This window comes from Lagenorhynchus albirostris, chromosome 4, assembly GCF_949774975.1.
Source record: "Lagenorhynchus albirostris chromosome 4, mLagAlb1.1, whole genome shotgun sequence".
Taxonomy (NCBI): domain Eukaryota; kingdom Metazoa; phylum Chordata; class Mammalia; order Artiodactyla; family Delphinidae; genus Lagenorhynchus; species Lagenorhynchus albirostris.
In genome coordinates, this window is record NC_083098.1 from 120,736,924 (window position 1) to 120,761,342 (window position 24,419).

General features: G+C 36.7%; 1 protein-coding gene across 1 annotated transcript in view; it reads right to left on the minus strand.

The window, feature by feature from the left end:
- Nucleotides 1–24,419, minus strand: part of ZGRF1 (zinc finger GRF-type containing 1) — a 70,407-nt gene that overhangs the window by 37,236 nt on the left and 8,752 nt on the right. The window contains exons 4-10 of the mRNA XM_060147408.1: nucleotides 22,021–22,080; nucleotides 19,520–19,705; nucleotides 17,004–19,215; nucleotides 6,944–7,017; nucleotides 5,330–5,380; nucleotides 3,472–3,555; nucleotides 1,172–1,357 (exon numbers count right to left, since the gene is read on the minus strand). Coding sequence (XP_060003391.1) covers nucleotides 1,172–1,357; nucleotides 3,472–3,555; nucleotides 5,330–5,380; nucleotides 6,944–7,017; nucleotides 17,004–19,215; nucleotides 19,520–19,705; nucleotides 22,021–22,080 — 2,853 coding nt within the window. The remainder of the gene's footprint in view (nucleotides 1–1,171; nucleotides 1,358–3,471; nucleotides 3,556–5,329; nucleotides 5,381–6,943; nucleotides 7,018–17,003; nucleotides 19,216–19,519; nucleotides 19,706–22,020; nucleotides 22,081–24,419) is intronic.

A 24,419-nucleotide genomic window follows, 5' to 3' on the forward strand; every position in this document is an offset into this window, starting at 1 on the left:
AAATGAATAAACTACAGCGACAAGCAACAACATGGATGAATTTCAAAACTGCAATGTTGAACAAAAGAAGGCAGACACACCAAAAAAACACTGTGTATTACTCTATTTAAAGTTTTAAAAGCAAAACTAATATATGGTATTATAAGTCAAAATGGTGGTTATCTTTGGGGAGAATGGAAGGGGTAGTGATTGAAAGGGGGCAGAAGGGGTACTTCTGAGATGCTGGTAATGCTCTATTTCTTAAGGGTGGAGGTTACATGGGTGTGTTCACTTTGTGGTAATTACTGGGCTGAGCACTTGCAGTCTGTGCACTTATTTTGTATGTGCATTATGCTTTAATAAAAAAGGGAAAAGTTTAAAAAAGTCTCTTTAACAGTTACTGTTTCAAATATATGCATACATCCTTTCTCCATAACCTTTTCTATTTGGGTAGCAATGAGAGGTACTTGGTGTCCTACTTAGTGGGGAGAGGGGTGGATATTAGAAGGAAAAAAAATCTGCTAGCTGTTAAATATATTTTCTATATGTAATCTGCCTATCTGTTCTTGTCATAAATTTCTACTATTGTCTGAAGTGAAAAGTAATCCTTTAAATTCCTGATCCTAAAAAGGCAGTAAATCTTTCAAATATTTTTGTCTTATTTAGTTTGATTTAAGATATGATATTTCTTGTCAATTTACTAAACTTTTTTTTAACTTACAACTGTACAAAGATTTAAATATACTCTCTTTACAAAATTTAGTATTGACATAAAGAAAATGATTTGGCAAGATGCAGCTATAAAAATATTTTTAAGGGCTTCCCTGGTGGTGCAGTGGTTAAGAATCCACCTGCCAGTGCAGGGGACACAGGTTCGAGCCCTGGTCCGGGAAGATCCCACATGCCACGGAACAACTGAGCCCATGTGCCACAACTACTGAGCCTGCGCTCTACAGCCCGTGAGTCACAGCTACTGAGCCCACGTGCCACAACTACTGAAACCCGCGTGCCTAGAGCTCATGCTCTGCAACAAGGGAAGCCACCACAATGAGAAGCCCACGCACTGCAACGAACAGTAGCCCCCACTCGCTGCAACTAGAGAAAGCCCATGCGTAGCAACTGAAGACCCAATGCAGCCAAAAATAAATAAATTAAATAAATTAAATATATATATATATATTTTTTTTTTTACCTGAAAGAAGTCAATCTGCATACAAGTGCTAGGCAACTCTGGTGTCAAAAAACAACTGTTTGTCGTGCAGTTTTCATACACAATGCTATCTGGAAACTGACTGCATTCAAGCTGTGAGCTGTGTCCTCTCACTATCACAGCACTAGCAGCTGATCCTTTCACTTGATGCCCTTGAAATTCAACAGGCTATAGTAAATTATTAAAAATGAGTATTACATATGTATACATATTTACAATACACACATACAAAGAAAATAATGCATAATTCGGCTTTCTATTGAATATTAGTTAATGTAAATAATTACTAAGAGACTAATACTGAAAACCAGGAAATATTCCTATTATCCTAAAATATGTTAAGGGTAGACTAATTTAAAGTGCAGTGACTGGGGCTTCTCTGGTGGCACAGTGATTAAGAATCTGCCTGCCAATGCAGAGGACATGGGTTTCAGTCCTGGTCCGGGAAAATCCCACATGCCGCGGAGCAACTAAGCCCATGTGCCACAACTACTGAGCCTGTGCACTAAAGCCCACGAGCCACAACTACTGAGCCTGCGTGCCACAACTACAGAAGCCCACGCACCTAGAGCCCATGCTCTGCAATAAGAGAAGCCACTGCAATGAGAAGCCAGAGCACCACAGCGAAGAGCAGCCTCTGCTAGTGGCAACTAGAGGAAAGCCCGCGCACAGCAACACAGTCAAAGATAAATAAATAAAAATAAATAAAACATTAAAAAATAAATAAAGTGCAGTGATTTAACTGCATTCAAGGTCAACATTAATAAGTATGATTTTTTTTTTTTTTTACAAACACAAGGAGTGTAATGATAATGGGTTGATTAAGCCAGAAAGACACAGGTGCTCCTTCCTCTATGCTTCCACTATACATTACACAACATTTTTGGTTTTTTATTTTTGTTTTGGCCACACTGCATGGCTTGTGGAGCCTTAGTTCCCTGACCAGGGATCAAACCCGGGCCCTTTGCAGTGAAAGCGTGAGGTCCTAACCACTGGACTGCCAGGGAATTCCCCACAACTTTCCATTATAGACATCACATTACACTACAATGAAGTTTCTTCTTATCTGTATACTAACTGTACTGCAAGCTCCTTGAGGGCAAAGACACTTCTGCTTCATCAGGATATCACCTGCATTTAATACCATGCTTGGAATACAGGAGGCAATCAATAAACACATGATAATAGGAAGGGAAGAGAGAAGGAACAGAGGAAGCATTTTCCTTAAGGGTTTTGTAAACTATCAGGCTATTAGCAAGAGGGATGCTGGGTTCCCAGCTTCCCAGATGATCTGATCCTATAGCTCTGAGAACAAAGGCCTAAGAGTACCAAGACAGACATGTACCTCAGAGGGGTGCTTTCACCCCCTCAGAGACTTGGTCTGCTTTCAGACTTCAGATGGCTTTCTCTGCTGCCCCATTGAGGGTTCTAGGATTTTTACTCTGTGCAGGGTGACAAAGCCTACTCAGAATGTGGAAAAATAAGAGTACGTAGAGTCAAAGGAATGTACATAAAGAATGAATTTATTTCTAACTGATAAATTAACAGAATGACAAAAATACATAATCTGAATATTCTCTTATTTAAAAATGAGGATTCTAAATCACACATTTGAAAGGAACTAAATTGCCTCTGAAACAAGAGTTTTCTTGAAAACATTATTCTGAATTTTAAAACATAACATATATCAATAAAAAAAAGTCTAAACCTTTAAAGACTGTATATTTCTGCTTTGTTTCATGTGGAATACAAATTCTCTACAAGCAAACAGGGGCCTTGCTTTCTTTGATGCTATGTAGATCCTTTCCAGAGATCTGTTGAGTTTTAAGAATAGAATCACTATTTACAAAACCCAACCATTTATATGCTGTTGTCTCTATCAATTTTTGCTGTGGAGTGGGTAGCATTACTCAGAGCTTGGGCTATATATACTTCTATCCCTTCAGCCTGAAGTAAAAGTGGTGGAGTAAACTATAATGAATTAAAAGTTATAAACATCTTCACTTTGTTCTACACAGAACATTCATTAACTGTACTTTACATATCTTTGTGCCCAATCCCTAGGATATCCTATGCATACATAATGCATTATTAGCTCCTTAGTAACAGATAGAGGGCTCAAGACCAAAAAAAGGGGTACGAGTCATTAGTGTCTCTTGTTCTTAAAACCAGGTTAATTCATTTTGCTCACTAATCTTCTGCTTATGAAAACTCTGATAGTTGTGTAAAAAAACAGCAGGAAAACACTGTGGCTTAGAAAATCAATTCTTCACAAATTTTACCTTGGGGTCACAGGTTTCTCTCTCCATTTGTTTAGGAATAACAGCTAGAAAAGCAGTCTCTTCTTCACTGCCCAAGGAAAAGAACTAGGATAAAATATCAATAAGTATGTTAGCTAAAATAGTTTTTTAGGTGTTTATGAGTTTGATGGGAAAATATTCCTCAAACTTAAAGTTAAGTCTGCCCTTTCAAAATGATGATACTTGTCATCTCCATCTTGCTTCTCTATATACATACATACAATAAGCAACCCCCGGCAAAGGAGTGCTCTAGCAGAGAAAGTACTATACTAGTTAATTTAAAAACTCAGCATATTAGAAAATTGGAATTCTAAACTTTTAATTGAATTCTTTTTTAACACTGCTGGGTATGTTATAAATCCCATACTAATATTTATGTTAATGCAGATTATTTAATTCAAAAATTAGTGTAAAATTAAAGAAGTGTAGTAGTTTATTTAAAGAGAGAATCATCTTCTAGCCACCATAAAACACAAGATACAGACAACAGCAACTAGTCATTTTTAGTTCATCAAGTAACTATATAAAATAGCCATAATTTCTAATATGAACTACAGACTCAGAAAATGAACTCAACTGTAGAAGTAATTTCTTTATGTTTAACAAATATGGAGAAAAAATTTGCCACTAAAAGAGGTAAAATAGTGTATTTATTCAAATAATAGTCACTTTCCTTTTATAACAATATACATAAGCACAACTGCCAATCAGGTAGCTCTTAAAAACATTCAACTCATATTTTAGAACTAGCATTTTTGAATATAGTGAGTTTAAAAAATTAGTTAGCATATTGTATCTTCTAGCTCCTTTGCTTTGTGTGACTAATCACACTTACAGAAATAAGGTGAAGATGGCATTAAATATTAAGAGCACCCTAATTTTAAGTTTTGAAAGTTCCTTCTATCACTAGGTGTGTATGAAGAGTTTGATTCAGAGAGTTGTAGCAAGAAAGCTATTATAAAAACACAAATGTACTTTGATATTAATGCTAAAAAGATTTAATTTTTTTTTTTGCAAAAGATTCTAAGACCTTTTTCATTATTGTGAGATTATAAAATATTTTGCTTTAAAAATATATGACATTTATTTAAATGGCAACTCATCCTGGAGGGAAAAACAGTGATAGTGTTAATTTGCAATTTATACTTTGTGATAATTATACTTGAAAAAGTTTAAAACGTTTTTTTTTTTTTTTTGCGGTACGCGGGCCTCTCACCGTTGTGGCCTCTCCTGCTGCGGAGCAGAGGCTCCGGACGCGCAGGCTCAGCGGCCATGGCTCACAGGCCCAGCCGCTCCACGGCATGTGGGATCCTCCCAGACCGGGGCACGAACCCGTGTCCCCTGCATCAGCAGGCGGACTCTCAACCACTGCACCACCAGGGAAGCCCTAAACCGTATTTTTTTTAAGTGAAAAAAACCCAGTAAGAATGTGATCATTTGTAAGCAGCTGCTGACTGTTCATTATTTTATACTTGATCTTTTAATATAAGGGTGAAAAATGATTGAGTCACCACAATGGATTTTGTTTTATTTTGTACTGTTCTAGGCAACAGAGCCTGCAGATGCAGTTGTAATTGTCAATGACAATTCTTGGATTAGGTAATGCTTGCAAGTTTGAAAAATTAGCTTTATGATAAAATATTTGTTATTTACCCAAATTCTACTGACTACACAGGACACTTATACAAGACAGTAGGCGCATCTAAATGAGTATAAAAGGGTAACTAATTACAAATAAATTTGAAAACTGGCAATATAGAATACAAACGTATAATTACATGCCATACCTATATATACGAATACAATTTCTGGCTATGTTACATTTTAAAAGTTAACTCACCTGCAAAGACTGAAGTGATTTACTTGGTTCAACTTCATTTTCTTTTATCATCTTAGGAATAGAACATTAATATAAGATAAGCCAAAAGGTAATAGTAACTTAGAAAATAAAATATAGATTTTTTTAGATATAAGAAATATAAGGTCACCATTACTAATAATCAAAGAAATAAAAACTAAGTGTTGATTAAATACTATTTCACTTAGGAAGAATTTTAAAAGATCTCAGTACTGGTAAATATGAAATGAAACAAATATTCATATTGTAAAACATTAAGATATTTTGATTTGACTTATATCAACAATCTAAGAAAGTTGTTCTTGGCCTCTCAAATTATCAGTTCCATTTCTAAGAATCAAATCTAAGGAAATAACTAAACGTAAACAATAATTTATGTGCAAAAACATCTACTAAAGTTTTATTTACAAAAGCAAAATGCTGGAAATGATCTAAATGTCCAAAATAGGGAACTGTTTGTCCAAAGCATAGGATATCCACGAGATGGAATGATAAGTTACCTTTAAAAGGTATGTGTAAGTGTTCTTAATAATGTAAGAGAATACAATATGATATTAAGGAGAAAGGATATAAAACTATTTGTACCCATCAATCTAACCATATTTTTTAAATTAGGCCAAAAATGCTGGAAATGTTAATAGTAATTATCTCCAGGTGGTATGGTAAGTTTTATTTTTTCTTTACCTTTTTCTGTATTTAAAAAAAAAGGAGGAAAAAAATTGATATTATTAAAAAAACAGTAACATGGAAAATAGAATATGATACAAACTGGGGGTAAATGAAACAAGGAAAGAACTGTCTCTTCAAAAGTGCTAAAAGCATCTTCACTGAGAAACACTAATCTAGATAACTTATTGTAGAATTTCATTTCATCCTAATTAGTACTATTATTTTTTATATTATTTCCATGGTTCCCAAACTGGTGTAACAAGGTACTTTGGGGTGCCACAGTGAACTCAACAGAGGCTCCACAAGATATTTTAAATTTGAGGGAAACACAGTGTCATTAGACATCTGTCAGAAACGGAACAAACTGCAAACTCAAGGTAGCTCAGTTTCAACATCAGATTTCACGTCATTTCTGTCAGTGACATCATATCTTTGTGAAGCTGGGTTTTAGGAAATGGCTATGATAAAAATCAATTGCCATACAAAAATCAATGTGGACCCAGAAACTGAATCTATTCCAAGCTTTGAGAAGTTGCACAGTGCCCAACAAGTGCACGCATTCCATTAGTAACTGTGTTTATTTAAAAATAAAACGCTTATCATAACCATTTCACAATATATGCATATATCAAATCATTATGTTGTACATCTTAAACTAATACAATGTTATATGGTCAATTATATCTCAATAACACTGGAAAAAAAGGACAAAATGCTTACCAAATTACTAAGTTTTTAATACTACTAACTAAATAAAAGGAACTGCTAGGTTTCTTTTGGCCAAGCAATGCAATAAAAAAAATCACTAAGATACAGTAGAGGTCATGAACCAACATAGCTTCAGACTCCTGTATTTCTATAGTATCATTACAAATTATAGAACATTCTATATCAAAATAATAAATACACTGACAGAAAAATATGTACCTGTTGAGGATCCTGGTTCAGATGAGGAGACTTTGGTATAGCTTGTGAAACTACTGCAGTCAATGGTTTCCTAGCTAGAATGGACAAAATCCAATTATCTTAGTCATCATAAATATAGTAGTGCTCTAAAATTTTTAAAAACTTATTTCTAAAACTGAGTGAAACAAGGAATATAACAATTATTTCCAAAATACAGTATGCCAGGCACTGGGGAAACAGCAGTGAACAAAACAAACAAGATCCCTTGAAAAGAAAGGGACACAGAAGATAAATAAATTCAGATTGTGATACAAAAGGGTTTCATAACACAGGGTGAAATGAGAGAGAGTAACGTTAGCAGGATGACCTGAAGAGATCTCTCACAGGAAGTAACATTTATGCTGAAACCTGAAGACAAGAAAAAACTAGCTATGCAGGGGTAAAGGTGTTCAGGTGAAAGGCAGAACAAGTGTAAAGACTCTGAGACAGAAAAAGCTGGCAAGCCTACAGAATGGAAAGGAGGATGGGGGAAACTCAGCGTTCTGAGAAAGGTCTGAGAAAATATTTGGAGATTAGTCGAAAACTTCCCTAACATGGGAAAGGAAATAGTCAATCAAGTCCAGGAAGCAGAGAGTACCACCCACAGGATACACCCAAAGAGAAACACACCGAGACACATATTAATGAAACTATCAAAAATTAAATACAAAGAAAAAATACTGGGCTTCCCTGGTGGCGCAGTGGTTGAGAGTCCGCCTGCCGATGCAGGGGACGCGGGTTCATGTCCCAGTCCGGGAAGATCCCACATGCCGCGAAGCGGCTGTGCCCGTGGGCCATGGCTGCTGAGCCTGTGCGTCCGGAGCCTGTGCTCCGCAACGGGAGAGGCCACAACAGTGAGAGGCCCACATACCACAAAAAAAAAAAAAAAATACTAAAAGCAGCAAGGGAAAAGCAACAAATAACATACAGGGAATCCCCATAAGATTAACAGCTGATCTTTCAGCAGAAACTCTGCAAGCCAGAAGGGAGTAGCAGGACATATTTAAAGTGATGAAAGGGAAAAACCTACAACCAAGATTACTCTACCCAGCAAGGATCTCTTTCAGATTCAATGGAGAAATTAAAACCTTTACAAATAAGCAAAAGTTATTAGAATTCAGCACCACCAAACCAGCTTTACAACAAATGCTAAAGGAACTTCTCTAGGCAGGAAATACAAGAGAGGGAAAAGATCTACAAAAACAAACCCAAAACAATTAAGAAAATGGTAATAGGAACATATATATCAATAATTACCTTAAATGTAAATGAATTAAATGCTCCAACCAAAAGACACAGATTGGCTGAATGGATACAAAAACAAGACCTGTATATATGCTGTCTACAAGAGACCTACTTCAGACCTAGGGACACATACAGACTGAAAGTGAGGGGATGGAAAAAGATATTCCATGCAAATGGGAATCAAAAGAAAGCTGGAGTAGCAATACTCATATCAGATAAAATAGACTTTAAAATAAAGAATGTTATAAGACACAAGGAAGGACATTACACAATGATCAAGAGATCAATCCAAGAAGATATAACAATTGTAAATATATATGCACCCAACATAGGAGCACCTCGATACACAAGGCAAATGCTAACAGCCATAAAAGGGGAAATCGACTGTGACACAATAATAGTAGGGGACTTTCACACCTCACTTTCACGAATGGACAAATCATCCAAAATGAAAATAAATAAGGAAACACAAGCTTTAAATGACACATTAAACAAGATGGACGTAATTGATATTTATAGGACATTCCATCCAAAAACAACAGAATACACTTTCTTATCAAGTGCTCACGGAACATTCTCCAGGACAGACCATATTCTGGGTCACAAATCAAGCCTTACTAAATTTAAGAAAACTGAAATCATATTACGTATCTTTCCCAACCACATCGCTATGAGACTAGATATCAATTACAGGAAAAAAACTGTAAAAAATACAAACACGTGGAGGCTAAACAATACACTACTAAATAACCAAGAGATCACTGAAGAAATCAAAGAGGAAATCAGAAAATATCTAGAAACAAATGACAATGAAAACACAAAAACCCAAAAGCTATGGTATGCAGCAAAAGCAGTTCTAAGGGGGAAGTTTATAGCAATACAATCCTACCTCAAGAAACAAGAAAATACTCAAATAAACAACCTAACCTTATACTTAACGCAATTAGAGAAAGAACAAAAAAAACCCAAAGTTAGCAGAAGGAAAGAAATCATAAAGATCAGATTAGAAACAGATGAAAAAGAAATGAAGGAAACATCAAAGATCAATGAAACTAAAAGCTTGTTCTTTGAGAAGATAAACAAAATTGATAAACCATTAGCCAGACTCATCACGAAAAAATGTGAGAAGACTCAAATCAACAGAATTGGAAATGAAAAAGGAGAAGTAACTGACACTGCAGAAATACAAAGGATGGTGAGAGATTACTACAAGCAACTATGTGCCAAAAAATTGGAAAACCTGGAAGAAATGGACAAATTCTTAGAAGAGCACAACCTTCTGAGATTGAACCAGGAAGAAACTGAAAATATAAATAGACCAATCACAAGCACTGAAATTGAAACTGTGATTAAAAATCTTCCAACAGGGGGCTTCTGTGGTGGCGCAGTGGTTGAGAGTCCGCCTGCCGATACAGAGGACACGAGTTCGTGCCCCGGTCCAGAAGGATCCCACATGCCGCGGAGCAGCTGGGCCCATGAGCCATGGCCGCTGAGCCTGCGCGTCTGGAGCCTGTGCTCCACAACGGGAGAGGCCACAACAGTGAGATGCCCGCGTACCGCAAAAAATAAATAAATAAATAAATAAAAATCTTCCAACAAACAACAGCCCAGGACCAGATGGCTTCACAGGCAAATTCTATCAAACATTTAGAGAAGAGCTAACACCCATCCTTCTCAAACTCTTCCAAAATATAGCAGAGGGAGGAACACTCTCAAACTCATTCTACTACACCACCATCACCCTGATACCAAAACCAGACAAAAATGTCACAAAAATAGAAAACTACACGCCAATATCTCTGATGAACACAGATGCAAAAATCCTCAACAAAAAATTAGCAAACAGAATCCAACAGCACATTAAAAGGATCATACACCATGATCAAATGGGGTTTATCCCAGAAATGCAAGGATTCTTCAATATATGCAAATCAATCAACGTGATACACCATATTAACAAATGAAGGAAAAAACCATATGATCATCTCAATAGATGCAGAAAAAGCTTTTGACAAAATTCAACACCCATTTATGATAAAAACTCTCCAGAAACTAGGCACAGAGGGAACCTACCTCAACATAATAAAGGCCATATATGACAAACCCACAGCCAACATCATTCTCAATGGTGAATAACTGAAACCATTTCCTCTAAGATCAGTAACAAGAAAAGGTTGCCCACTCTCACCATTATTATTCAACATAGTTTCGGAAGTTTTAGCCAAAGCAATCAGATAAGAAAAATAAAAGGAATCCAGTTCGGAAAAGAAGAAGTAAAACTGCCACTGTTGCAGATGACATGATACTATACATAGAGAATCCTAAAGATACTTCCAGAAAAGTACTAGAGCTAATCAATGAATTTGGTAAAGTAGCAGGATACAAAATTAGGGCACAGAAATCTTTCTCATTCCTATACACTAATTATGAAAAATCTGAAAGAGAATTTAAGGAAACACTCCCATTTACCACTGCAACAAAAAGAATAAAATACCTAGGATAAACCTACTCAAGGAGACAAAAGACCTGTATCCAGAAAACTATGACAATGATGTAAGAAATTAAAGATGAAACCAACAGATGGAGAGATATACCATGTTCTTGGATTGGAAGAATCAACATTGTGAAAATGATTATACTACCCAAAGCAATCTACAGATTCAATGCAATCCCTATCAAACTACCAATGGCATTTTTTACAGAACTAGAACAAAAATTTTCACAATTTGTAGGGAAACACAAAAGACCCCGAATAGCCAAAGCAATCTTAAGAAAAGCAGAGCTGGAGGAACCAGGCTCCCAGACTTCAGACTATACTACAAAGCTACAGTCATCAAGGCAATATGGTACTGACACAAAACAGAAACAGAGATCAATGGAACAGGATAGAAAGCCCACAGATAAACCCACACACATATGGTCACCTTATCTTTGATAAAGGAGGCAAGAGTATACGGTAGAGGAAAGACTGCCTCTTCAATAAGTGGTGCTGGGAAAACTGGACAGCTACATGTAAAAGAATGAAATTAGAACACTCCCTAACACCATACACAAAAATAAACTCAAAATGGATTAAAGACCTAAATGTAAGGCCAGACCCTATAAAACTCTTAGAGGAAAATGTAGGCAGGACACTCTATGACATAAAACATAACAGGGGGGCTTCCCTCGTGGCGCAGTGGTTGAGAGTCCGCCTGCCGATGCAGGGGACACGGGTTCGTGCCCCAGTCCAGGAGGATCCCACATGCTGTGGAGCAACTGGGCTCGTGAGCCATGGCCACTGAGTCCGTGTGTTCGGAGCCTGTGCTCTGCAACGGGAGGGGCCACAACGGTGAGAGGCCTGCGTACCACAAAGAAAACAAAAAACAAAAAAACATAACAGGATCCTTTTTGACCCACCTCCTACAGAAATGGAAATAAATACAAAAATAAACAAATGGGACCTAATGAAACTTAAAAGCTTTTGCTCAGCAAAGGAAAAAATAAAGAAGATGAAGACAACCCTCAGAATGGGAGAAAATATTTGCAAATGAAGCAACTGACAACGGATTAATCTCCAAAATTTACAAGCAGCTCATACAGTTCAATATCAGAAACACAAACAATCCAATCCAGGGCTTCCCTGGTGGCACAGTGGTTGAGAGTCCGCCACTGATGCAGGGGATACGGGTTCGCGCCATGGTCCAGGAAGATCCCACATGCCGCGGAGCGGCTGGGCCTGTGAGCCATGGCCGCTAAGTCTGCGCATCCGGAGCCTGTGCTCCGCAACGGGAGAGGCCACAACAGTGAGAGGCCCGCGTACCACAAAAAAACAAACAAACAAACAAACAAAAATACTACAGTGAGGTTACACCTCACACCAGTCAGAATGGCCATCATCAAAAAATCTACAAACGATAAATGCTGGAGAGGTTGCGGAGAAAAAGGAACCCTCTTGTACTGTTGGTGGGAATGTAAATTCATATAGCCACTAAGGAGAACAGTATGGAGTTTCCTTAAAAAACTAAAAATAGAACTACCATACGACCCAGCAATCCCACTACTGGGCATATATCCTAAGAAAACCGTAATTCAAAAAGAGTCATGTACCACAATATACATTGCAGCACTATTTACAACAGCCTGGACATGGAAGCAACCTAAGTGTCCATCAACAGATGAATGGATAAAGAAGATGTGGCACATATATACAATGCAATATTACTCAGCCATAAAAGGAAGCAAAATTGAGTTATTTGTAGTAAGGTGGATGGACCTAGAATTGGTCATACAGAGTGAAGTCAGAAAGGGAAAAACAAATACAGTATGCTAACACATATATATAGAATCTAGAAAAAAAAATGGTTCTGATGAACCTAGGGGCAGGACAGAAATAAAGATGCAGATGTAGAGAATGGACTTGAGGACATGGGGAGGGCGCAGGGTAAGCTGGGACAAACTGAGAGAGTAACAGTGACATATATACACTACCAAATGTAAAGTAGATAGCTAGTGGGAAGCAGCTGCATAGCACAGGGAGATCAGCTCGGTGCTTTGTGACCACCTAGAGGGGTGGGATAAGGAGGGTGGGAGGGAGACGCAAGAGGGAAGGGATATGGGGATATACATATGCATATAGCTGATTCACTCTGTTATACAGCAGAAGTTAACACAACACTGTAAAGCAATTATACTCCAATAAAGATGTTAAAGGAAAAAAGGAAAAAAAAAGAAAGAAAGGAAAGTGCATAAAGGAAAAGAAAAAGGAGGACAGGGTGGCTAGGCCAAACCACCTTATCAGGTATCTGTTTAAATTGGGATTTTTCCCTTAAAAGAAATTCAATAATCTCAGTTTCTTGCAAAGTCACCAATAAGACTATAATTTTAGTGATAACTACCGTTTAAAAAAATAGCCATGGGGCTTCCCTGGTGGTGCAGTTGATAAGAATCTGCCTGCCAGTGCAGGGGACACGGGTTCAAGCCCTGGTCCAGGAAGATCCCACATGCCATGGAGCAACTAAGCCCGTGTGCCACAACTACTGAGCCTGCACTCTAGAACCTGTGAGCCACAACTACTGAGCCCGCGTGCTGCAACTACTAAAGCCCGCGCGCCTAGAGCCCGTGCTCTGCAACAGGAGAAGCCACCGCAATGAGAAGCCCATGCACTGCAACAAAGAGTAGCCCCCGCTCGCCACAACTAGAGAAAAGGCCGCGCACAGCAACGAAGACCCAACGCAGCCAAAAAATAATTAATTTAAAAAAAATTCAATAACTTAAAAAAAAATAGCCATATCCAGTGCAAACTTCACTTTTTGCCAATTGTTACTTTTGGTTTCATTATTTTCCTGTAAACATTCAGACTATACCAAATGAAACAAAAATAAGTGGATTTTGGAACTTGAGGTTATTTATAAAAGGAATTTTAAAAAGGCACTGGATGAAAATTATTTTTCCCTTTACTGCCTTCACTCAAGAATAAAATTCTAAATTAACATTTCTAAAATATATCCAGCCATCTCACAAAAATTTGAAGATAATGGAGAAAATGTTTTTTAACACTTTCACACATTCTAAAATGGTGGTAAAACAGATTCTTTTCTAATTCTGTATTAAAATCCATGAAGTCATTTGCTATATTCCAATAAAAAAAAATTCCAATTCTCAAATTGTCTCAAGAAAACCAACTTAATCATTTTTAGAGAAATATATTTATGTCAGAAAATACAGTCAATCCTCATTATTCACAGATTCCGCCTACTTGCTAAAATTTATTTGTAACCCCCAAATCAATACTGTGTTTCTGAGGTCATCTGCAGACATGCAGAGCTACAAAAAGTGAGTTGCTTGACATGCACATTCCCAGCTGAGGTAGAACAAGGCGACATTCTGCCTTCTAATTCCAGCCCTCATGCTACAAACAAGTGTCCTTCTTGTGATCTATTTAGTACATTTTTCATATTTGGGGGCTTTTTATTGGTGACTTTGCTATTTAAAATGTTCCCTAAGCATAGTGCTGCCTAGTGTTCCTAAGTGCAAGAAGGCTCTGACGTCCCTTATGTAGGAAACATGTGGTAAGTTTCATTCAGGCATGAGTTAGTTACAGTGCTATTGGTCATAAGTTCAGTGTTAATCGATCACCAATATATATTAAATAAGGAATCTTTAAATGAAAACACACATAAAACAAGGTTTTGTACTGATCAGTTGATGAAAATGTTCTGACCAGAGGTTTGAAGGAACCTAACCCTGCATTTCTCCAAAAAGCAATGGCCTATTTTTCACTAATCCACTGTTTGGTAACTTTATAGAACACAACCACCACAAATAATGAGAATCAACTGTAAGCCTCTTTTCCAACTTGATGAGAAAAAAGAATAAATTTCCCAAAACTAAATTCTGTAATTTCTAAACCTTCATATTAGGAATTTATATCCTTATATGACATTGCATAACTACATCTACCCATATTTATTTTTCAATAGGTTTCTTCTTATTTTTAATTTTTTAAAATTAAAAATAGGGTCTTCCCTGGTGGCACAATGGTTAAGAATCCGCCTGCCAATGCAGGGGACACAGGTTCCAGCCCCAGTCCGGGAAGATCCCACATGCCACGGAGCAACTAAGCCCATGCGTCACAACTACTGAGCCTGCGCTCTAGAGCCCGTGATCCACAACTACCGAGCCTGCATGCCACAACTACTGAAGCCTGCATGCCTAGAACCCGTACTCCGCAACAGAAGAAACCACAATGAGAAACCCGCGCACCACAACGAAGAGTAGCCCCCCACTTGCCACAGTTAGAGAAAGCCCACAAGCAGCAACGAAGACCTGATGCAGCCAAAAATAAATAAATAAACTTATTTTTTAAAAAAAGAAAATAAACTGTAATAATAGTCATCATATTTAACTACATTTGAAAGAAACATTTTACTAGGTACAATAATTTATTCCTATTTTTCTCAGGGATTCCTTGAGATATTCAAAGAAGAGTTCAATTTTAACTTTTGAGTACACTGTTCATTCACATTCATGTGTACATAATATTTATGTCCTATAATATTATTTTTCTTAAAAAAAAATGCTATTGGCAACGTTCCACAAGCCAAGTCAAAAGACCAATCAATGACATACTGAAAGAAAATATCTGCAACATAGATAAAGGGCTGCTATTTCTAATACATAAAGAGCTCTTCCAAGTAAAAGAGAATAAAAGACCAACAACCATCAAAAGACTGGACAAAAGAGTAGAGCAGACTATTCATGAAAAAAGACATACAAATGATGCTTAAACATATGAAAAGCTCAATTTCACTTGTAGTGAAAGAAATACAAATTTAAAATACACTCTCATTTCTCATCTATTAGATTGGTAAAAATTCAAAAGCTTGGCAAAATACTCTACTGGCAATGCTATGGAGAAACAGGCACTCTCATACATTATTGGTGGGAATGAGAAATGGTATGATTCCTTCAAGAGAATTTTGAAGTATCTAACAAAGACACAACTTTACCCAACAACCTTACTGCTAGGAATTTGCCCTGAAGACATACCTGCAGTAACATGCAAAAAGTCCATACAGTTATATAGATACAGATATATAAAGTTACTTATTGTCACATTATTTGCAATAGCAAAATACTGGAGACTGGTTGCAAAAATGATGGTTCATCCACACAGTAAAATATTATATAGCTATAAACAAATAAAATGAGGATGAGTCCTATGAAGTGATAGGTAGTGATTTCCAGGATATATTATTAAGTGAAAAGAATCAAGGTGCTAAAGAATACAGAGCACAGTATCTTATGTTGAATAAAGGGAAACAAGAATTTATACCGGGAGGTGTCTATTTTTGCAAAAAAGTAAAAAATAAAAACCAGACCACAAGTATGATATATTGGTTACCTACAGCAGGTAGGAATAGGATGGAAGGCATAAGGAAGGAATCTGAGTATATGTCTTTATACAGTTTTGATTTTTGTACTCAGTTAATATTCTACATAGTCAGAAAAAAAAATTTTTTAAAGAATAAATCAACTATATCCTCATACGAAATATAGACGATGAACTTAACTATATATCAAATGATAACATAATCACGGTAAAGAAAAAAAAGTACCCAATAACTTTGGAACATAATACTCCAACTCTATACTCTCAGGATATACTCTAAACACAAACAAAGAAACAAAACACAACCAGTTTAAAAAAAAATGGAAACAAAGAAGAATTCCAAGGAATTTGTAAGCTTTACAAATTTTTTTGCCAGTAGTGATATTGGTTTAACAATTTGGAAACCATTTGGTGCACACCATAGAATTGAGGAAGTAAATATAGTGATGCTGCTGGGCACCAGGACCCTTTCCACTCTGAGAATAAAGAAACACAATTATGGAATGAAGGGAAGAAAGGAAGAACCCTGTGGTTTAGAACTGGAGTTAGAGATATCAATATGAGCTCATGACGTTTTTCTTAAAAAAGTATCTCCTAGAACATGACCAAAAATGTATAACGACAGGAATGGATTATAACACACACACATATTTGCTTATATGTGCCTATATATGCTTATATACACATAACATATTTTTGAAAGAATACTCTGGAAGAAGACTGCTAATTCTGAGTGGACTGAAGGGCTGTGGTAGGAAGGAGACTTACTTTTCACTATATTATCCTCTATTACAGTTGATTTTATCAAGTACATGTATTACCTATTTAAATACCATGTAATTCTTAATGTAGCCTCCAGAGCAAATATCTCCTCATCCTTTGAACTATAAAGAGAACAATCCAAAACAGACATGACATTCTAACCTTCAGGATTGCTATCTGGCTCATCGGTCTGCCGAGTTCCTTGTTGTTTAAAAGCGGTATTCCTCTTTTTCAATACTTCCAAGCCTTCCAAAGCCGTACTGTGTTCAGACAATGATTTTAATAGGGAAATGCTATTTACTAATCTGGAAAGTTCTGAAGAATGTCTAGGATTATTCCAGTATTGTTTGCTTTCTCCAGCAGTTTCTACATCAATATGGTCCTGGGGTAAACTTCTAGTCCTTCCCAAGTCTTCAGATTCAGGAACATGTGATTCTGTGTCTTTGGAAATAGGATGTTTTTTTCCCAAAGGGTAAAACAAAGAATTGGAAACTTGGGTATGTGATTTATCAAGTGCAATACATTCTTCAGAGTGAATCTGACTGGCATTTAATAGCTGGATACTGTCGTCACTGCTAGAGGTTAATGGTAAAACCTGTTTGGAATTTTTGTCCAAGTCACTTCCCATAATAAAAGGCCGAGGCTGAGCCTGTTCTGAAAATAGGTTTTTTTCAGGATTCTGATGAGTGGCTATGTTTAAAAAATGAGGAATATGTAAATTCGTGTTTATACTTTCAGATTTATTTGGGAATGAAGCACTAATAGATTTATTACTGCCTTCATTATTTTCTGCATATACATCATCAGTCCACTCTAAGGATGAGTCAAAATTGCTTAATGTGTCACTCCACTCCTCCTCTATTTCTTTTCTAGTGTTTCCAGCTTTCCAAGGTCCTCTGTCAAAACCTACACACGTTTTATCACAAAACTGTGATGGCAGAATCTCTTTCATGGGAAATGCCTCTGATAGTTTGTCCCCAGTAGACGTTAAGAGAGGCAAGTGTTCACTGCCAACTTCTTTACAGCTTATATTCTCACATCTTGAATTGCCATCATTAACCAAAGTTTCTTTCACCCAACCCTCTGAATCCTGGGAAATTCTGTTGCTTTCCTCTGATTCCTCCTCAGTGTCACTGGTTTCAAAATTCTTTAGATTAAATGTGACCTCCACAAGTGGCTGTGTTACATTACTCATAGGTTCATGAATATTATTAAGGAGTTCATTATTAGTACTACTTTTAGAAAATATGTCCGTATTATCATCAGAGATCCCAGAATTGTTACTTAGTGAAGATTCAATTTGTAGATGTTTATACTCCTTTTCTGGTGTTCCACGTATATCTATCTCCTGAGCTTTTTTTCTAATGAGAATTGACCCTTTTATGCCCATCTGGTCATTTTGATTAAGAGGTCTTTTATTATTTTTTTGAATGTCAGATTCTGATAAAAAGCCATCATTTTCTGCGTTACTACAGGTAACTGGTAAGCTGCTGCTATCACAGAATGAAGGAATTTCTAATTTTCCTTCTTGATCCCAGGTCTGATCATTATCATCTACTGGCTTGTCTTCGTTATAGTTTTTTCCATTTTCAGCACCTGTTTCAAAGAACTGTATCCTTTTTTGCACCAAAAGGTCTTTCAAGTTTAAATTACCAACTTGGGCCTTGGGTTTTTTTTCTATATCATTTCCATCTACCGTAGAGGAATGTATAGGCGAACTCTGTGAGGATAAATACATGGCCCACCGGCTTTTATTTCTCATGGTATTTTCTGATTGATGCTGGTAGTGTAAACTTTCTGTGCTCTTCACCTCAGCATACTCTTCTTGTTCAATTAAGCACTTTGGTTTAGTAGGAATTTTTAAACTTCCTTGTGGTTGCATCTGAGGGAAATGTCCTGTAATCTCAGAATTTAGTTCCTTAGACATACTAGTTGATTTGGACTTCAGAAGAGCTAATATTTGGGCTTTGCTTCTAATATTTTGTGAAACTCCTGAACAGTGAGATACCAAACTATCTCTTTTCATGGGCTCATTGGTCAGTAAAGAATCTGAATGCTTATTTACAAAACTGACAGGAGAGCAAAAATAATTTTCTTCACATAGCATTTCTGGGTTAACCTTGAAGGATGAAGTAGAGACAAGTGAAGAAAAAGGTATGCCATTTCTCTCTCTGTTCTTGTAAGTGACAATATTCTCAGGGTCTGTTGGTATATTATTTATATCTTTCTTGCCAAATGTAGAAAACAAAGGAGGTGTGCTGTAGAATGGAGGAAGAAAAATAGGACCAGGCTTCTTAGCTTCAAATGAAACAGCCGATTCATTATTTTCTGTAATAACCATTTTCTTCGGCACTTGACGCGGTCCTTGAAAACCCTAAAAATATTAAACAATTATTAGCTGTTCTATATCCTATAAAGAAAATGTAAAATGAACTGACTAAAAAAAAAAAAAGAAAAAGGAATGTGGATGTTTTACAAGGTAATAATTAAGATATAAAGTTTGCTAAGCTAAAATACAAACTCATTTGTATTAAGATTAAGGTTTACTTCCTTCCTACCTAAGCATATACTATGAAGCACTGTTTTAATCATACAGTACAATAGTTTCACAATTCACTACTTCTTAAAACAATTTTATAAATATATATTGATTTATTATTTTCAACAGAGAAACTTACAGCAAACTTCCTTTTTAAACCAGCAGGCTGACACCCAAGGGACCGGCCAGAAGATATAAACCTCTTTGAATTCAATGCTGGTGCTTCTTTAACAACATCCTGTTTGACAGCTGTGCTTCCAGTAACTTTAACCTCCTCAACTGTGATTAAGTATCGATCACTTTCTAAATCATCTCCAGGTTTCACCTAAATTTTAAAGAATTAACATCAAGATCATATACATCTAATTATTTGATTACCTATGTGTTCCAATAAGCTTCTAGCACAAGCAAAGACACAATGGATATTCAATAAATAGTTGTTGAATGAATGAATCAATAACTAAATTATTGATTACTATGCACTAGTTAACTATCAACAAGAACAAAAAAAAGTAATACAACAAAAAAAATTCACTGATTTGTTTATTCAACAATATATATTAGGGGGACTTCCCTGGTGGTGCGGTGGTTAAGAATCTGCCTGGCCATGCTGCGGACACGGGTTCAAGCCCTGGTCCGGGAAGATCCCATATGCCGCAGAGCAACTAAGCCCGTGTGCCACAACTACTGAGCCGGCACTCTAGAGCCCATGAGCCACAACTACTGAAACCCTCATTCCTAGAGCCCATGCTCTGCAACAAGAGAAGCCACCTCAACGAGAAGCTCGTGCACCGCAACAAAGAGTAGCCCCCGTTCACCGCAACTAGAGAAAGCCCGTGCGCAGCAACGAAGACCCAACACAGCGAAAAATAAATAAATAAATTTATACTAAAAAAAATACATATTAGGGACCTATGTGAGAACTTTTGTTACATGCCGAGGATACAAAGACAAGCAAGGAAAAGATGCCTCCTCTCAATTCATCTAGAATTCATAAATCTAAATGTAATTTTTAAATTAGAGCTATTAGGGACTTCCCTGGTGGTGCAGTGGTTAAGAATCTGCCTGCCAATGCAGGGGACACGGATTTGAGCCCTGGTCCGGGAAGATCCCACATGCCGCAGAGCAAGTAAGCCCATGTGCCACAACTACTGAGCCTGCGCTCTAGAGCCCGTGAGCCACAACTACTGACCCTGCGCACCTAGAGCCTGTGCTTCGCAACAAGAGAAGCCACTGCAATGAGAAGCCCGCGCACCGCAATGAAGAGTAGCCCCCGCTCGCCACAATTAGAAAAAGCCTGTGCGCAGCAACAAAGACCCAATGCAGCTAAAAAAAATTAATTAAAAAACAATTAAAGTTATTAATCAGTTATATATATATCTTTATAAATTAATGTGAATTACATACATACTCATAATTATCACAAATTATTAATTGTTAGTTCTTAATCATATTCCCAAGAAAGAATTTTTAATCACTTTAATTAACAAATACAGCACTTGCGACCACTTCTGACTGCAGCATAAACACAAGATTATCAACCTAGTTGATAATATACAAAATCTGTGTATTATCACAGATAATGTGCTCAATCTTTACTCATGAAATAATTTTAAATGAAATAATAACAACAGTCATTACCATCACTAAGTATCTACTAAAACAGTGCTTCTCCAAGACCCTCTTTTGGTAAGTATAAAAATTCCACAACCACTACTGTCATAAAATTTAAAAACAGGTTAAGTACCATGGCCAAAATCAACACAGTGATAATAAGAATATGTATGCATTTTAGCACTTTGAAAATCACTGTACTAAACTGCTAAGCACTTTGCCTAAGCTATTTCTAACTTTCCCACCAACTGAGTAGGCTGTCTCCGGTCTACATTTGACAGCCGAGAAGCTGAACACAGAGAGGTTAGGTTAGCTAGGAAGTATGTGAAAGTGGGAAATAAACCAAGAACAAACAAATTCTAATATCCTTAATCTTTACACTAAAATATTCCCTTCCATTTTCCAACAGAGGAAAACATGGAATAAATATTTGAGAAAATATTTTAAATAGGAATAATTTCACAAAATATATCCCACTGTAGGTCTCTGCTTATCAAAACCACATAATAGATTTAGAGTCACTTTCTGGGTTCAAATCTCAGCCTTACCACTTTAACTCTATAAGCATGGGCAAGTTATTTAAACTTTCAGCACTATACTCCTAATCTATAAAAATCACAGGGTCCGGGCTTCCCTGGTGGTGCAGTGGTTGAGAGTCAGCCCGCTGATGCAGGGGACACGGGTTCATGCCCCGGTCCGGGAAGATCCCACATGCCGCGGAGCAGCTGGGCCCGTGAGCCATGGCCACTGAGCCTGCGCGTCTGAAGCCTGTGCTCTGCAACGGGAGAGGCCACAACAGTGAGAGGCCTGCGTACCGCAAAAAAAAAAAAAAAAAAAAATCACAGGGTTGTATAAAGGTTAAATGAAAAAATACCTAAAAGCTTTTAGCAGAGTCTGGCTAATAATAAATGTTCAATAAATACTAGCTATAATTACTAGTATTAGTACCATTACTATACTATTTAACAATATTCACAAAGGAATTAAGATTTAACAATAACTTAAAAATAAGATAAATTAAAATACCTCAAGGCACTTAAGAAATAAACTCTCCAAACATTCTCCTTTGTCATCGTATAGAATTGCCTATATTAAGACAAAAAAAGTGTTAAAAATGTTAAAAAGGGACACAACACAATTCCACTTTTCTTAAACATCTTCAAAGCAAATCAAAAATTGTTATATAAGTAAATCATGTAATGAAAGGATTACCCACTTTGTAAACTTGGATTAGAAAGTGCATCTATCTCAAATGTTTTCTAAGCATCCATTCAGTGTGTGCAAAAGAGCAAAGGCATACACATAAATTCAACAACTTATTCCCTACCAGGAGAATCTTGGAATGGAATCAGGGAGAAGACAGAATTGGAATGAGTTACAGGAGGCAAAACAGGAAACACGATCAGTAAAGAGATTATTGTAATGGTGTGATATGAAGGATCAAGGAGATAATTAGAGTTTGAAATAAGTCATTAGCACTGGGATAAGACAATTGTATAAGAGGCATAAAGAGTAAAACTTATCGAACATGCAGGATATGGGAGAAAAAGGAAACCAAGGTGATTGTCATTTTCTGGCTTTCTCCTCGTGTCTCTCTAACTCTCTAGTCATTTTTCATAGCGGCTTCTCTACTAGCCCCTTAAACATTGCTGTTTCCATCACTTTGGATAATAGTTAGCAGTTCCTTAAAAGATTGAACACAGAGTTACCACATGATCCAGCAATTCCAGTCCTAAGTACGATATACGTACAGAGAAATGAAAACATGTTTTCAGAAAAAGTTGCATACAAATGTTCAGAGCAGCATTGTTCATAATACCAAAAAGTAGGAACAACTCAAAAAAGTTCATCAATTGATGAATGGATAAACAAAGTGGGATATATCCATAAAGTAGAATATTATTCAGCAATAAAAAGGAATAAAGTATTGGTACATGCTTCAACATGGATGAACCTTGAAAACATGCTAAATGAAAGAAGTCATTCGCAAAAGACCACTTATTGTATCATTCCATTCATGTGAATAGTCCAGGATACACAAATGTGTCGAGACAGTAAGTAGATTAGGACTGAGTAGTGCCTTTATGGTATTTCTTCCTGGGGGTGACAAAAATATTCTAAAATTAGACTGCAGTAATAGTTGCAAAACTCTGTGAATATATTGAGTTGTATACTTTAAATGGGTGTAATGAAAAATGTGTGAATTATATCTCAATAAAGCAGTTAAAAATTTTGGTATTTCTAAGGTCTCCTACCTTTTCTTCTCTACTCTTTACATTCTATTCTCCATCCCTGAGCATATTATGCACAAAATTCATGTCACACTTCTGCTCAAATGTCTCCACAGCTCCCAAAGAATAAGACAAAAGTCCCTACATTAGCCAATAAGGCCTACATAGTCCCCTTTATCTTCATTCTTACCCTTGCTCACTCTACTTGTTGTTTGCCTAACTCACTAGACATACATCTTCATTTAGTTTACTGGTCTGTCTCCTCCATGTTATTTCCACAAAGCCAGGGATTTAACTGTTTTGTTACCTGCTGCACCTGCTAGAACAGTGTGTAACTCCTAACAGGTGCTCAAAAAGTATTTGTTAAATAAATGAATGAACGAATCCACTCCAGGAGCTTCAAATATCATCTAAATGCCAAGTACTCCCAATCTGCATCAGTAGCCCAAAACTGTTTCCTGAGTTCCAGGTCCCTATCGCCAATTACTTGAGTGTTTTGATGACACTGAAAATTTGGTATGTTCAAAATGAAACTGTAAATCTTCATTGTTCCCCCTAAACTTGCTTTTCTTTTTCAGATATCCTATCTCACTCAATACCATAATCATAATACAGAAACCTGAAGTCATTCTGGATTCTCTTCACCTTCCATATCCAAGACCTTAAGATTCTATAATATTTTCACAATTTCTCTCTAATCATCCTTTCTCTCCATTGTCAGTGCTAAGGCCTCCTTAGTCAGACCCCCAGCACTTTTCATCTACATTATTTTATAGCCTCTTTATTATAACTGTCTTCCGAAATCCAATCTTTCATCCTACATAACTTAAAAGGTATGTTAGACATTGCTGCCAGAGTGATCTTTCTAAAATAGAGACATGATTATGTCATTCTTCTACTCCTAATTCTTCACTGGCTCCTCAAGCTGAGCACACAAAGTCCTTCATGATATGGCTCCTGCCTACCTCTTTAGCTGTGTATTCTACAGTTTGCCCACATGGGACCTTCATTCCAGCCAGAGTCAATTGTTTATAATTCCCCAGAAATATTTCACACTGTTCCACACCTCAACACCGTTACAGCAATGACACAATCTTCAATCTTCAGCTCCCCTCCTTCCGACCTATCAATTTTGTTTACAAAACAAAACAAATACTCAAAAAAATACTCTTCATCTGGAAAGACTTCTCTGAA